This window comes from Podarcis gaigeae (genome assembly GCF_964106915.1).
Source record: "Podarcis gaigeae genome assembly, chromosome: 14".
Classification (NCBI taxonomy): Eukaryota; Metazoa; Chordata; class Lepidosauria; order Squamata; family Lacertidae; genus Podarcis; species Podarcis gaigeae.
Window position 1 is genome coordinate 24,416,426 of NC_139690.1, and position 16,631 is coordinate 24,433,056.

The window sequence follows — 16,631 nt, forward strand, 5'->3', positions numbered from 1 at the left end:
AAAATGAGAAAGTGAGAGAAACCAACATGGGCAGATTTTCCCCTCCCTGCTAAGGAGGGCTTTGTGTCAGAACAGGACTCTGGGCGATGCTGGATGATCTGATCTGATATGATGTAGAAACAGCTGCCTGGCTTGCTGTCCTCCTACTCACGGCTTCCCTGTCAGTGATAGCCACAGATAAGAACACGAGACAAGCCTTGCAGGATCAGGCCAATGACCCATCTAGCTCAGCATCCTGTTCTCCCACTGGCTGACCCGATACCTGTGGTTAAGCCCACGGACAACCGCCCTCTGCCCACCTGGGATTCCCAGCAACCACTATTCAGAGGCAATAACGCCTCCAACAGTGGAGGTAGAATGTAGCCATTTTGACTAATAGTTTGGATGAAGAGTTTGGATTTGATAGCCCGCTTTATCACTACCCTAAGGAGTCTCAAAGCAGCTAACATTCTTCTTTCCCTTCCTCCCCCACAACAAACACTCTGTGAGGTGAGTGAGGCTAAGAGACTTCAAAGAAGTGTGACTAGCCCAAAGTCACCCAGCAGCTGCATGTGGAGGAGCGGGGAAGCGAACCCCGTTCACCAGATTGCGAGTCCACCGCTCTTAACCACTACACCACGCTGGCTCTCCAACACCACACTGGCTCTCCACTGACTAATAGGTGGTGTCAGGAGAGGAGGAGAAAGGGAGGGCTATGAGGGGGACAGAGGGGGAACCCAGACATGGTCCTAGCCGCAACCTTTGGATGTGCACTTGAAAGGAAAACCATCTTTAAATCAAAGTTGTAAATCTCCAGTTGCTGTGGCTATTTAAGAATCAGCTCTGAGGGGATCCAGTTCTTCTCCTTTCTTGTCACAGCATCTGGGCAGGTGTGACGATCAGCTAAAAACTGTGGCCTAGTAACTTGCGTAGGTTATTGGCATGGATATTTGGCTGATGAATGCTGCTGATACATCCTCTTTAACACATGAAGCCCTCCTTAAAAGTGCCCTTTTTCCCAAACCAACCTCTCCGCTTCCAGATGAGCTCTTGCTTAGACAGCTAGATCTTGCACTAATACTTCAGCACTTCTGAAAGATGTTCCAGAGAGTTTCTAAGGGAGTGGGGACAGGAAGGGAGTTTTGCGGAGCGGGGACATCAGCAGAAACCCATTTCCCGCAAACGATTTGCCTCTCGATTTTGCTGAGAAGCCCAAGTTGTTGTGCTCTGCCAGACACCCATTTTTATTCTTCTTTTTTAATCTTCAGCTCTTGATCCTTTATACCCCACCCTTCACTGGAATCAACACCTCCGCCTGAGAATGCTGCAATGTTTTGGCAGTGATCTGTTGTATGCATTTGTTTTTGTTGAGAGTTATGTGCCTGGGGCTCTTTTCCTGTACTTCTTTGGGAGTGCATGTGTGCAAGGCAGAGCAAACGTGTGTTTGTGCGTGCGCATGCGCATTGAGTTGAGCTGAACAATCCAAAAGCATGAGTTCCCACAATGAAGCATCTTGCTGCCAATAATTTCATGGTGAAGGCAAGCTGAAGCTTCTTGAAGTCCCTGGAGCTGGAGTGAAATATGCAGGTGTTATTTATATGCAAAATCTCCGCCATAATGCAAGATTGTTTACTGCAAGAATCCAATAGAATCTGCACTGTTTGTCTACACACGGAGGCGCCCAGAGTAGAGAACAAGTTTTTTAAAAAAAAAAAAATCGTTTTAACTTGCATCCCACCTGATTTTCAGAAGAAACTCAAGGCATCTAACAAATCCAGACATCATAACAAAATTAAAATATATATTGCAATCCCTGCTTCCAAACCCTGTCATAACATCAAAGAATCAACTTTAAAAAACAAAGCCAAAACTATAGTAGCAATTCCAAAAAGGGCAATCGGAATTAAAACATATGAACAGAAAATGAAAAACCTTTATCTTTACTAGTTGCCTAAAATACTATATTGGTGGGTCCTCCTGATATACCTGAGTTGGCACAGGGTAGGCACCACTGTGAGAAAAAAAGGGGTCTTACTGTGAAAGGTTTTGCCATCACAGCAGCTGTTTCTCCAGGTTTTGCCAACCTGGTGCCCTCCAGCTGTTTTGAACTAGAGCTCCGATCAGCCCCAGGCAGCACATAAACCGATCTTTGCCAGGCCTGGGGCATTTCCAAGTGGCCTTTTTATCTGCTCTGATTTGTTTTCAGGGAGAATAGAAAACAATGGCTGTATAGCAAGCACACATCCTGATTTTTTGCACAGAGATTAGATGACATTGCATCAATGAAGGTGTTGCCCCACACTTTCTGGTAACTTATCGCAAAAAAAATCCAGTCTTTGGAGGGAAGCAAATTCATTGTGCAAGACCTCCCATTCAGCTGTAATTGTGCAACCTAAAGTTGCTGGTATGTGATTGAATCTTGCTTGAAAATTGGGACTGTCTTGAAGTGCCCCTTGTTGCTTTCTAGCTGCTAAGGGAAGATTTTGTGTGTGAGAGAGAGAGGGGGGAGGGAGGGAGGGAGGTACCCTCTTTTAAAATGTTTTACTATCTCAGCCATGGGCATGGCGGTGCCATTCAGGCCTGTAATGTAAAAAAGGGAAAAATCATTTTTTCAAGCCCAGGTTTATGATTTCACTTCCTAGAAACACTCCTTTTCCAAAGGCTTTGAAGTTTACCTTTTGCAGTTTTTTTGGGGGGGGGAGGTATTCCTCCCTGCCTATGAGGGTGCCTTGCTTTGATTGTTGGCTCTCTGTTTATGCCAGGGTTTCGCAAACTTGAATCTTCAGGCTTTGGACTCCAGCTTCAAACTTTGGACTGCAACTCCCATCATCCCTAGCAAGCAGGAACAGTGGTCAGGGATGATAGGAATTGTAGTCCCATAACAGAGTGAGGAAAAGTTGGAAGTGAGATGCTGTGTTCTAGAGGAACCATGTTCTGGTCCTTAGGAGCCAACTCCTAGGGGCCATGGGGGCTTCGGCCCCCACAATAAAGTACTTGAGGGGGCTGGGCCTTTGGGGGTGAAGTCAGAGTGTTCAAAGGTTACAGCGCCTGCTGCGGTTGTGGAGACCGATGCAGGAGAGACATGTTTAGTTTCAGCTGGGGCAGACAAAGGCGTCCAGTTGTGCTGCTACAGATGCACTACGGTGTTTCTTCTCTCTGCACTCCTCCCCACCATCATTCCTTCTCTGGTCATTGCTGTGGGTGCACAACCTGACGATCTCTCTTGTCTGCAACCACAGGATGAGGTTGATGTTGCCAACCTTCTTCTCAAATTTGCATACTGTTTAACGGGCCTGATCCCTGAAGCTGGCTCCCCGTAGAGCACATCCTTGCAGAACATCTCTTTAGTTTTTAAAGGAATTTTTAAAAAATCTAACTAACTTGGGTTTAAGTGAGGAGGGATATTCAGCTCCTTAGAGCGCAGGTGAGGCACTCTCTGTATCCAGGTCTTGAGACTCTCCTCAGACTATATTCCTTACCAGCCCTCTGCCCACTTTCGCTTCTGGTCCATGATGCCCAGGTCCATGAAAACCAGCCCCGCTTTAAGAGGAAAGGCAGGAAGGATGCAAATGTCAAGAACACTGTGGAATCCCAGCCCTAAAATCTTCCAGGTGCCCCCCTGCCTCCGAAAAAGATTCTTTCCTCTCTGCACCCTGCAACCTCTGCTCCATTACACAATAAAAATTGCCATGTAAGGAATGTTGGCTCTGTTTTCACCCCCTCCTCTACTTTCACGCCTCTCCCTCTGCTCTTGAAATCTGACCCTATTCCTTTGCACGTGGTGGTAACTTTATTGGCCTGTATTGGAGTCCTCATTTTCTTTTTCACCCAAAAGATTTCGCAGATTTCATTGTCTCTCTTTCTTCAGCCAACCCCTTAGCTAGGGTCTCTGGGGGTCTTCCCACCCTTCCCCCAGTCCCTTTCCCCCCTTCAAATCAGTTTTATGGGACCCTTTCCCCCTGCTCCCTGATTTTTTGTCATGCAAACAAGCCTGTGATAATCGCCCTATTCTTTGGCAAAGGTCTTCAGCTCAATGATTAGCAGTTCAAAGGCTCAGAAGCTTAATGGCCTGTCAGGGCCAGCCCACAAACCCCATTCATTCCTGCTCTGGTCATTGGCAGGACTGGCCTGCCTCCTGTGAGTCCCTTTCAGCCCTGCCATGCCTATGGAGGGGCGCTGTTCAAAGCAGGCATCAATCACCACCAGGGCAGGAGGGCTGGGGCAAGGGAGGCTCCAGGCAACAGTAGCTAGTGCATAGGGAAGAGGTTGTCTCCCTCTCATATAATACGCAGCAGTTGGAACAGCTCAGTCGGTAGAGCATGAGGCTCTTAACCACAGGGTTGTGAGTTTGAGCCCCATCTTGGGCTAAAGGTTCCTGCATTGCAGGGAGTTGGACTAGATCAGGCATCCCCAACCTTCCACATGTTTTGGACTACAATTCCCATCATCCCTGACCACTGGTCCTGTTAGCTAGGGATCATGGGAGTTGTAGGCCAAAACATCTGGAGGGCCACAGGTTGGGGATGCCTGGAATAGATGAGTCTTGGGATTCCTTCCAATTCTATGAATTCTTTAGGGGAAGCCATGGCTGCTTAAAAGGCTGCTTTAAATGTATGGTGTGGATGGCCTGATGTTCTCTGCCTTTCGTATGCCTTGCAACCTGTTCTCACAGCCTCTGGGATGACCTGGGTGCAACAGCCCCTCTCCCCACTTGTGATTCTCAGCAACTGGTATTCACACTCCCAAACTTGGAAAAATATATGCCAACCTTGGAGCTGATGTATGTATTTTGGACCAACTAATGCATTATGGCAGACACTGTCGTAGACTAAAGTTCACATCATTGGCAGATCAGCACATGGGTTTATCTTGTGCATGACAAGCAGTGCGGTTAGAGCAGTGATGGCCAAACTTTGCCCTCCAGCTGTTTTGGGACTACAACTCCCATCATCTTGTTAGCTAGGGATGATGGGAGTTGTAGTCCCAAAACAGCTGGTGGGCCAAGTTTGGCAATCACTGGGTTAGAAGGCAATGAAATGAAGAGAAATATGCAGGCTACCATGCTAAAGCTTAGAGCTGCCTTCCCCAACCTGCTGCACGTCAGATGTTTTGGACTACAACTCCCCCAAGCATCAGGCAGCATAGTTCCATCGGCAGAGCATGAGACCCTTAATCTCAGGGTTGTGGGTTCAAGCATCACGGGTGAAAGATTCCTGCATTGCGGCGGGTTGGAGTAGATGATCCTTACGGTCCCTTCCAACTCTACAATTATGTGATTCTATCTGTGGGGCACCAGTTTGGGGAAGCCTATCTTCGATGTGTGTAATGGTTACGTGGCCGTTTGAAAAGCAAACACAAACATCCCGGGATTAAAGCCTGCAGCAACATCCTGCATTTATTTATCCTCTGTGCCCGTGCGGACTCAGACCGTGCACACAGCCAGATAATACTGGATTTGCTTTTGCGCAGACTGTGGCACAGGGCAGCATCTCGTTTGGCTCACCCGCCGCCTGCCCCCCACTGCACCCCCAAGTCCTGTGGTTCAGTTTTTCCTTCTCCCTGAGCATTTGGAGCCAGCGAAGCCTGCTCCTGTGCTAAGTCATACGCGGCCGAAACGCAGATGTATTGTGAGTTGATGGAAAATGGATTATGTAAAATTGAACAAACAGGGTTTTCTTGGCTTCGGATCAAATCCGTTTGTCCAGAGCTGCGCCAAAGCTGCTGGCTGTACGGAGCGTGTTGCCCTGAGGGTGGGTGGAGAGGAGGGGAGGAGATGGAGTTACGGCAAGCAGGCATTAGCCCTGCCCAGATTCCAGATGGGAGACTGGGGGAGTGGGGGGAAGACAGGATCCCCACCATCTAGACTGCACCGATTCACTAGCCAGAGATGGCTGTGCTCTGCCTCCACAGCCAGAGACAGTACAGTGGTACCTCGGGTTACAGATGCTTCAGGTTACAGACTCTGCTAACCCAGAAATAGTACCTCGGGTTAAGAACTTTGCTTCAGTATGAGAACAGAAATCGCACAGCGGCAGTGGGAGGCCCCATTAGCTAAAGTGGTACCTCAGGTTAAGAACACTTTCAGGTTAAGAACGGACCCCCGTAACTAACTAAGTTACTAACCCGAGGTACCACTGTAAATGCTTCTGAATACCATTGCTGGAAGCCACAGGCAGGGAGAGTCCTCTGGTCCTGCTTGTGTGGTTCCTACAGGCATCTGATTGGCCACAGTGAGAACAGGATGCTACACTAGATAGGCCATTGGCCTGATCCAGCAGGGTTCTTGACTCAGAGCAATTGGGGGCAGCTGCAGTGGCCAGTGTTAGAAACTCAGATATTTAAGCCAGGCACCAAATAGTTCCTTCAACCAAGGTTACAGTCACCCAAACTGAACGTCTAGTTGCCATTTGGGGGCAAGGCTGCCCAAAAGTCTTGTTTTTCAATCACAACTGTGATTGATTCTGTTCAGATGGCAGCGTTGAGCTAGGTTAAGAAAGTTGAGAACGTAAAAGAAGAAAAGTCACTTGATCCAGGGACAGTCCACATCTATATAGGCCTGTTCCTACCGCTTTCTTAATGGTGACATGGACCATTCATAAAATGTAATAATATTTTTCACAACTGTGAGCCAGGCAGGTGGGTAAGTGAAGACATGTGATGACAATTCACTATAACATTGTTCTCAGGCTGCACAGAAAAATCATTTGGGTTCCTGAAATTCATTCTGACTGTGCAGATAAAATACAACTGATAGAATTTCACAGGATGTGGTATTCATGATCCCCAGGCATTTATCTCTAGATGGTGGAGATGACAGGCATCAAGAGGATAAGGGAATGGTTTGTGCAGACTCCCAAGGGTCAGCCTGGGAGGAGGTAGTTACGTCACAAGGCTGAGGTTCCTCACTCCTGCAGTAATCCTTACAACAATCCTTGGACTGTAAGCTGGTTGGGGCAGGGACCTCCCCTTTTATACTATGTATGTCCTACACAGGTCCTTAAATTCTGCTGCAAGGATGATTGAGATAATGTGAGCTGTGTGCTTTGTATACCTACAATCCTGCCCAGCTGGAGATTTTGGAGCAGAGAATTCTGGATTTACACCTCTGGCTCTCGGCTAAGATAAATATCACCACCTCTCACTCACACCACTATCCAGCCTGGATTTCCCTTGTGGTATTGTGGGGTGTCAGCATAGTTGCTGTAATAGATTTCTCCTCTGCTGTTTTGTGCTACTCGTTCCACATGTCTCCCTCCCTCTGCACGCGCGCACACACACACACAGAGCAAATTGCAGGATCTTGACTCCTCTGCACTAGCGGGCCAAGGGGGTTTAGTCACGCTGGTGTTTTGCAATCTGAAGGCATTGGCACTGAGCAGAGGTGCTGAAGGCGGCCCTTTGTCAACCAATTAGAGTGGCCAACCAGCTGCAGCAGAGGTTGAGTGGCCCAGCGATGCTCAACTCTCAGTAAAAGCCTTTATCTCCTTCAAGCAGGAGAGAGGAGATGAGTGAGGAGGGGCTGCTTCCAGCTCTCAGATCAGGTGCATTAATGAGAGTTCGTTCAGGTGGGGGGGCAGGGGGAGGGTTTGATGACACAGACCCGTCCAATATCCTGGAGAACCACTGCTGGTCAATGTAGACACAGAACTGAACTAGCTGGACCAATGACCTGATTCAGTATTTTAGACAGCTCCTGACGCTCCAGGGAGAAGGTTCTCTTGTTGAGGAAAGAGCACACAGGACTGACTCCTGGAATTTATACCAGGCTTGGCCAATCAGGCAGCTTCATGCTGCCTGTCAGTTACAGGAGAAGATGCCCGTTATTCCGTTCTACAGCTGAAGGGGCTGCTTCTAAGATGACCTGCTTATTGAGTCTTCATCCTGGTTCGTAGGGAGATTAGATGACATTGGCTGTTCAGTGAGCACACATTCTGATCTGCTTGTGGAGAAGTTAGACAACTTTGCATCAAAGCAAGGGTCACCCCGCACTTTTCCAATGTGTTGTCCCGTTGCTTTTTCTTATTCCACACTTTTCGGAGCATACCCCTGTCACTGTCCAATAAGCAAAAAGTAAGTGTGTGTGTGTTTAAAGTGGATTTGTTGTGTTAGGTTGACACGAGTGCTTCAATTCACTTTAAAAGCACAAACCTAAACTTCTAGCCTGTGTTTGAATCTGTCCTGCAAAATAGTGACAGTCTGAGAGGTTGGGGGAAAGTATGACTTTTGCATTTGTTCTTTTTCTTCTCTCTCTCTCTCTCTAATACACACACGTCTTATTGAAAGTTTATGTATGACACCTGGCTTTGGAAATTTGGCCTTATATGGAGACGTGTATGTGAAACAACACATCAAGCTGTTTTCCCCAGAACTTAAAACTACATAAAACCTTTAGGAAAACATCTCCCCCTACTGGCCTCGAACAGTTTCTTCTCTCTCTTTCCCCTGCCTAAAACTTCTCAAAATCTCTCCGTGTTTTAAAGGTGTCTGCCTTATTTCCTTTCCCCCCACAGTGACGTCTCAGTGTAAAATCATGAAGTGCAATTCTGAGTTCTTGGCGGCCACCTCGGGGCCCCACCACGTGGGGGCAGAGGACACCCCCGAGTTCTGCACGGCCCTCCGAGCCTACGCTCACTGCACTCACCGCACCGCCCGCACCTGCCGCGGAGACCTGGCTTACCACTCCGCCGTCCACGGCATCGACGACCTGATGGCCCAGCACAACTGCTCCAAAGACGGCCCCACTTCCCAGCCGCGGGTCCGCCCTCTGCCCCGAGGCGACAGCCAGGAGCGCTCAGACAGCCCGGAAATCTGCCATTATGAGAAGAGCTTCCACAAACACTCTCCTCCTCCCAACTATACGCACTGTGGGCTGTTTGGAGACCCCCACCTGAGGACTTTTTCTGACAGTTTCCAGACTTGCATAGTCCAAGGGGCGTGGCCGCTCATCAACAACAACTACCTGAATGTGCAGGTCACCAACACACCTGTCTTACCAGGTTCCACGGCGACAGCTACTAGCAAGGTAAAGGCATGACCTATTCAGTGCCTGTTATTTCAAGATGACGATACCTCACAGCAGCTTTGCTGAGAATTCCCACTTCTGTGTCTCACATAGCTGAATAAAGTAGGCACATCTCTAGGTCCACATTCACGCCGTATGTTTGAAATTTCCCCAGGTGCCAGGTGCATTTTGCAATTGGCATGGGTCCAGAAGAGCTTATTTCTTGCATTGATATCCCACCTTTTTCTCCAAGGAGTACATGGTTTACCCCCTCCCCAATTAATACCTTCAACAGCCCTATGAGGTAGGTGAAGAGGCTGTGACTGACCCAAGGTCACCCAGTGAGTGGGGGTTTGAACTCTGATCTCCCAGGTCCTAGTTAGACACTCTAACCACTACACCACACTGGCTTCCTAGAATACTTCTGCTATGCGGCAGCTCTATAAATTAAGTAGGTAAAAAAATACAGGGAAAGCAAAATGACACTTGGAGAAGGATCCAAAATATTTCCCTTGAATTTGATTTATTCTAGATTGTTGTATTCAATGTTTTAATATATTGTAAACCACTTGGAGATTATTATTTTTTTCAAACATAAAACAGATTAGAAATGAAATGAATAATAGTAGTTTTTTTAAATTCCACAGGGGGAAAAATGCTTCCTAGGCATTCAGTTGTTCAACCTAGATTTAAGGTGCCATTTGGCGATTAGGTTATGTATCTGAGTTTCTAACGCTGGTCACACCATGTATTTAAAGCACTGGGATATCACGTTATCCCTGCAAGGGATTCTGGGAGCTGTGGTTTGTTAAGGGTGCTGAGAGCTGTTCTCTCCCCTCCCCTGCCGAGCTACAATTCCTAGAGTGGATTAACAATCAATCCCCATTCCCTAGGGAGTTCTGGGACTACAGGTCCCATCATCCCCAGCCATTGGCCATGCTGGCTGGGACTGGGGGGCAAGTTAGCCACCCCTCCACTGAAGGGACAGAAGTGTATGAGTGGCTATGGTTGGATCAATGAGCTCTTACCAATCTCAGTAACTCTCCCTTTTCATACCATCTCTCTCCCCACCCTCCAACCTTTCTTCCCTATTTAGCTCACCATAATTTTCAAGAGCTTCCAAGAATGTGTGGAGCAGAAAGTCTACCAGGCCGAAACGGATGAACTCCCAGCGGCCTTTGCTGATGGCTCCAAGAACGGTGGTGACAAGCATGGCGCCAACAGCCTGAAGATCACTGAGAAGGTGTCCGGCCAACACATTGAGATCCAGGCCAAGTATATTGGCACTACCATTGTGGTGAGGCAGGTGGGTCGCTACCTCACCTTTGCTGTGAGGATGCCTGAAGAGGTGGTGAAAGCGGTTGAAGACGGAGACAACCAGGGCCTCTACCTCTGTCTCTGGGGTTGCCCGCTTAACCAGCAGATAGACTTCCAGGCCTTCCGTTCGACCGCGCAGACCACAGAGAACCGGGCTCGCCAGAAAGGGGCCAGCTCTCCGTCTCTGCCAGAGCATTTCACCTATGAGACAGCCACAGCAAAGTGCCGGGAGAAGCTTCCGGTGGAGGACTTATACTTCCAGTCCTGTGTCTTCGACCTCTTGACGACGGGCGACGTCAACTTTACCCTTGCTGCTTACTATGCCTTTGAAGACGTCAAAATGCTGCACTCCAACAAAGACAAATTGCACCTCTACGAACGGACACGAGACTTGGAGACAGGCAATACGGCCCCCTTGGAGCCTCCCACACTTCTCCTTTTTCTGGGGGTGTTGGCATGCTTGAGCCAGTGGACAGCTGTTTTCCTATAGGCCTACATCTGTGGCAGACCTCCTGAGTTGGGGAAAACAAGAGAACAATTGTACTGGGTAACTAAGAGGCTGAGCCAGCTGAGAGCCAACAGTTTTAGTGACTGCTTTTTCTCCAGGGGAAAAACCCCCAGAAAAAGCAATTGATCGAATAGGTTTGAACCTTCTTTCCAAGTGAAGGCCTCCTTTTATGTTAAAGAGTTCTGAACTTGTGATTGACCCCTGCTCTTGTTCCCTTCCTCCTCTGATATGAAAGGATAATGGGAGGCTTCTCACTGTCCCCCCACCCCGATCCCTCCATGTTTGCTGTACTACAAATGGTTGTGGTGATTGTGACATTGGCGTTTGTGTAAAAGTCAAAGTAGGCTGCTGCTTTTTTTTAGACAGGCAGTGGCAAGTTGCCAGTTCCAGAAATGAACTGCAGGATCATGACTGAACAGAGGTGGAAGAAAGAAAGAAAGAAAGAAAGAAAGAAAGAAAGAAAGATCCGTTCAAAGGGTTATGTGCGAGCAGAGCTTAGTCAGGCACGGGCAGCAGAAGAGTCGTGTTCTCTCCTCCACAGCTGGCTTCTAGTTCAATGCACCTGCTTTTCCCGGGGTGTGCCGAACGCTCTTGGCAAACTGGCTCTCGCGTGCTCACACCCTCACACATGTGAGACTTGCCATTGCACGTGCAAACAGCTGTGGGTGCACACCCAGTTTCTGTGATCTTGTTTGTGTGCAGCTGCTGGCAGCTGCCTTTGCACAGGTGGGTGGGGAAAAGGATGAGCATTAGGCCTTCACCTCCTCTGGCCCCAGAAGGATGGTGTACAGGAGACCCAGTCTCTAAGAACGTGCTTCTTACCACTTTCTCAGCATCCAGCAGTGGGGGAGCCCTAAGGGGATGGTAGTCCCTTTTAACGGAAAGAACAGAATTCCAATAGGGAAGGCATTGTGGGATGATGCTGTGCTTTTTGACATGGATCCAGCGTTACCTTTGTAGAAGGCCTTCCCTACAGCTCAGATCTTTGTTTTTCTTCAAGGATTGCTGTCTTATTTGCTAATTCCTCTTTCCTCCTATCCTCCTCTGGTGCTTTCAGAGGGGTAAAACAAGGCCAGTATTTCGGTGGCCCAAAGTGCCACTTCCTTTTTGGTACAACCAAGGCTACCGTGGTGTCCAAGAAATGGGCATCAAGAACTTGCTTCCTTTCAGAGTCCTTTGCTTAGGTGACCCAAAATCCTCCTTCGGGTTTTTGTGCTGTAGAGAACAAATCACACCAAGCCATCGGGAGCCCGGGGGAGAACCTTCAGAGTTCCAAAAAGACGTGCTTGTTTTCCCTACACTCCAGTTTGATTCCCAAGCCTATGTTTGAAGATTGCAGTTGCTCCCTGAAATCCTCCTTTATGCATGAGCCACAGGTGTGGTGATCAGATGATCCATAATTCCTGCTGAAGAGAAGCCCTCTGAGGAGGCTACCTACTGGATCTCTGCATTCCTGCTCTGGGTTTGCAGAAATTCAGGAAGTAGATTCCTTAGAAAATGGGTAAAGTCTCACCGTTGATCACTTTAAACTAGTGCTGTGCTGATATCAGTCCTCCAGTTTGTTTTCTTTGTTTTCTTCACCTGCTAAAGGTGCTTCAGTTTTTATACCTCATTCTCAGGGTGCTTCAGTTGTCCGTGTGTGCAAGATTTGGGACTTATGGTTGCAAAGTGGCCAAGAGTAGTCTTTGTTTTATTTCCAGTAACATTCTCCAGCCTTTCTGCAGCCTCCCCAGCTGCCTGGGCATCCTGATATGAAAAAAACCCAAGGGAGGAGTTGCCTTGTGATGTCTTCCCCTGGGCTTTGATTGACAATGCAGGCACCCAGGAAGGCTGCAGAGCACAGACCACCGGTGAGATGATTTGTGGAATGAAAGGTCACTCACAAGCACCCTTAACCACCTCCAAAGTAAGGGAAGCCCAACAAAAACCCCTGCACTCAACTCATGAGAATTTAATCAGAAGTATTTCTTCCCTGTGTTAATTTTTGATTCCCCCCCCTTTCTCATTAACTGGTAGAAAAGGGTCAAATAAAATGCAGAAATTTTTTTTTTCCTGCACAGCACTATTCAAAATATTGACCTTTTCAGGTTTGAGAGCAAACCATACCTCTATTTTAATTTGGGGTTTTTTTGGGGGGGCAGGGAAAGTAAGCCTCAGTATTTTGGAAAAGTCTTAAACAGTTTGGCATGCCTGTTCTCCTTTGTGTCTCATCACCTTGTCTTCCTGCATGGAAGTTTCCAAGCCAGGGAGTGTCTAGGAAAACTCTGACTGACCCTGGATAGAGATTCCAGGCAAATGGCATCTTCAGCTTGGATCCCCTGCCCCCTGACTCTCTTTGGCAGCTCACAGTGTGACATTTCAAGCCTCTTCCACTTTTCCCATCCTCACTTAGGGCCACATTGTACATGTCAAATGCAATCTGTGCACCAGCCGTGCCAGTTTTGTGGTGGAAGTTCCCAGATGTGTCCAGCCAGCAGGTCAACCACAGAAGACAAGCTTGAGGTGCTCCTTGGACCATCCCAAAGCCCAGAAGATGCACACCCATAAAACACAGCCATCGACATTGTTCCACAGTGACTGCACACCTGTGTATTTCATCATTTGTACACGCAGTGACTTGCATATATGCAAAATGTCACATGTGGCAACCTTCGTGTGGGTGTTGTGCTGTTTCCTATACAGAAGCTCTTTCTCTGTGGGAAAGAGATGGAGCTCATAACCCCAAATTCTTTCATTTGTTTGCTACAGCATCTCCTCTGCCCCAAGGAGACCCCTGTAGTGGGCCAGAGGACTAAGCAATCAAAGAGCAGCATCTTTGAGGAACCAGCTCACATGGAAGGTGCTACCCCCATAATACTTGGTGATCAATTGAAATTTGCCCAGCAGTCAAACTTCCACCCACCAGCATCTCTGCTGCCCACACTGAAAAAGCAGCAGAGGAACACAATTTAGTAGCCATTTGATGTATAGGATTGTGTCTTCTAATATATAGAGTGCCCTCACATTGGTGACTGTACAGGGGTGTAGTTTTCTTTTCCTTCCTGAACGGTTTAAAGAAAAATACATGTTGACTGTTTCATTCTATGGTTTGTTCACCAATGGCCCTTTCCTCCTCCTTTCATCATTGATCTTGAAATTGGGAGCTCTCAACTTGAGCTGTGAAGTGTGCAAACTCGGGAGTCATGTGGAAGGAACGAGGAGATTGGCAGATGCTAAGGCTGAAAAGTGGGACTTGGCCTTCATGTACTCTAGAAGCGCTCACTGTAGCTAGAGGGGCTACAAAGTATTGCCCCTCCAGATGTTGCTGGACTTCAAGTCCCATCAGCCTGCAAGCCGCTATGGTCAACTGTCAGGGCTGATGGGAGTTGGAGTCCCAACAATCTCTGGAGGGCCACAGCTTCTCTGTCCTTGGTGTGCAAGTTGAGCTCACCACCTTGGTGGTTCATTCTAATCCACCGGCAACTCGCAACAGCTAATGCTGCTTGTGTTTCAAAATTGTGGGTGCTACTCAGAGTAGACTCAATGAAATTCATAGACTCAAGTTGGCCATGTCCATTAATTTCAACAGGCATACTCTGAGTAGGAGCAATATTGGAGATGAGGCTCATAAGCTTCATTTCACCATATTTAGTTCAAAATTGTCTTACTTGGAAAAATGGAGGCCACGTTCACACCATACATTTAAAGCACTGTGATGACCATGTTAAAACAGTTGTGGCTTCCCCCAAAGAATCCCAGAAGCCATATTTTGTTAAGGGTTCTCAGAGTTGTTAGGAGACCTCAACACACATTCCCTCACAGACCTACAATTCCCAGAGTTCCCTGGGAAGAGGGATTGATTGGTTTAACAATCTGAGAATGGTAGCTCTGGTAGGGAGTTAGGGTGTCTCCTCCTTAACCCCAAATTCTTGGGGTTAAGCCATGACTGACCAAAGTGGTACCATAGTGCTTTAAATGTATATGGCCTTTGTAAGGTCTTCAAATTAGGTAGCGATGGCCCTTCTTCATTGCCATTGCAGTTCCTCCTCCTACTCTCCAGTTGACCTCACAGTCCAAAAAGTTCAACAAGGTTTTCCAACTATAGGAATATCTCTAATGTTAAAAAATATTTTTTAAGCACTTTATTTTGGTTTACATTATAGGGCTCATTCTGGCTTGCAGGTGAAGTGAAGCTGATAAAAACCCAATAGATTTTTAAAAAAAAACAAAAACACAAGGGTGGGGGGGAGACACAATTCCAGCCTCACTGACCCTTTTCCTTCCCAGCTTCTTTTGTGTTTGTGTGTAGAATTTTGTCTGTAAATACTGTAAATTATTTATTGATGAAAAGTGCAAGTAAAACATTTTCTTCCCAACCATATGGACAGTGAATTCCTTTCTTGTGATGCAGTTTACTGTAGGAGTGAGAAAAGTCGCAAACCATGTGCCTTCCTTTCCTTTTCATTAACTGCTTAGCCTAACTTCCCCCAACCCAGTGGTCTTTGGATGTTTTGTGCTACTGCTCCCATCAGCCCCAGGCAGTGTGAGGTCTCTTAAAGAACTGAAATGTCTTCCCAATCTGTCCTAACCCTAGAGATGCTCACATGTGTACAGTTTGGGTACCTGTGTACTTACTAGCTGGTCTGTGCAGATCAACAAACATACACTTTTCCCCACAAGCGTGTATATGTAGAGGCAGCTTGTACCTGTGTTCTGTGTGAATCAGCTTACTGAAACTTCCAGCTAAATTATTAAGGAACTAACATTGATTCCTCCCCGCCACCCCTTTGTACGAAACAAAACCACCCCATAGCTCTTCCTTTCGAGTGAGTTTTTAGAGTTGCGGCCGTCAAATTTCTAGAACTTATGCCAAGTATGTTTCAGCTGAAGTGTGATCTAGGAACTGTAAAAATACAAGGGCCCCTGTTGGCTCAAGCCAGCAGCCCCTTCAGTCCATCGTCTTCTTACAGCGATCAGCCCCAGATGCCTCTGGGAATCCCTGAAGGAAGACATGAACACAACAGTGCTCTGCCCCCTTACAATTCCTGGCAACTGGTGTGCAGAGGCCTGCCACCTCCGATAAACATCCACAAACTTCAGAATTCCAGAAAACTTAACGGGCTTTACTTATGTATGTTCTGGGTTTCTAGAGAAATGTGTCCATTGTATACCTTTGGAGATCTATCACAAGAATAAGACGACCAAACTTCTAGATAGAGCATTTATGGAACTAAAAGGGTGCGATCCACACTAATAATAACTACGCAGGGGTTTAATACCTCCCACAGACCCAACAGGTTTCAGATGAACTCTCCCTCCTTGAATACCCCCCTTCTCTTCCACTTCTGGGCCTCCTTGCGAAACCAGACTGCTCGCCCTTGCCAAGACTCTTGGAATAAATGGCTGAGTCAGTGTTTCCATTATAAAATCTGTCTCTATGGGGAACACGTCTCAGCTGTGAAATTTCACTCCTGTTTCCAGTGCTTACAGGTGTGGAAAATCCTTTGTTAGGCTCTCTCCTCCTGTCCTCTCGCCATGAATGACCTGCTGCATGAAAATGCTTTTATTTCTGCTCTTACTCAACTCTGAGGAATCCCAGGGTGTAAGGCAGAGCCCCAGCGGAGGAAGCTTCACGGAAGATGGGAAGCAGCCAGGCAAGTTAAGCACCTGTGAGAGTTGAGCAACAGGGCAAGGCCAGTAAATCCCTTTTGGTCTCAACAAAGCCAGGTTTCCAAGAAAACAAGCCCAACCAACAACCAAACAAAACTGTTTCTGAAGGCAGGAAACCAGTTAGTTGGGGGTGGACTTCCCCCATCTGTTGTGCTATGTACAACTGCCCAAGGGACA

General features: G+C 47.5%; 1 protein-coding gene across 1 annotated transcript in view; it reads left to right on the top strand.

Moving 5' to 3' along the window:
• Positions 1-15,160, top strand: part of RGMA (repulsive guidance molecule BMP co-receptor a) — a 35,687-nt gene extending 20,527 nt beyond the window's left edge. Inside the window, exons 3-4 of the mRNA XM_083713239.1 lie at positions 8,490-9,001; positions 10,077-15,160. Of these exons, the coding sequence (XP_083569365.1) occupies positions 8,490-9,001; positions 10,077-10,787 (1,223 nt within the window). The 3' untranslated portion in view covers positions 10,788-15,160. The remainder of the gene's footprint in view (positions 1-8,489; positions 9,002-10,076) is intronic.
• Positions 15,161-16,631: the final 1,471 nt, after the last annotated feature.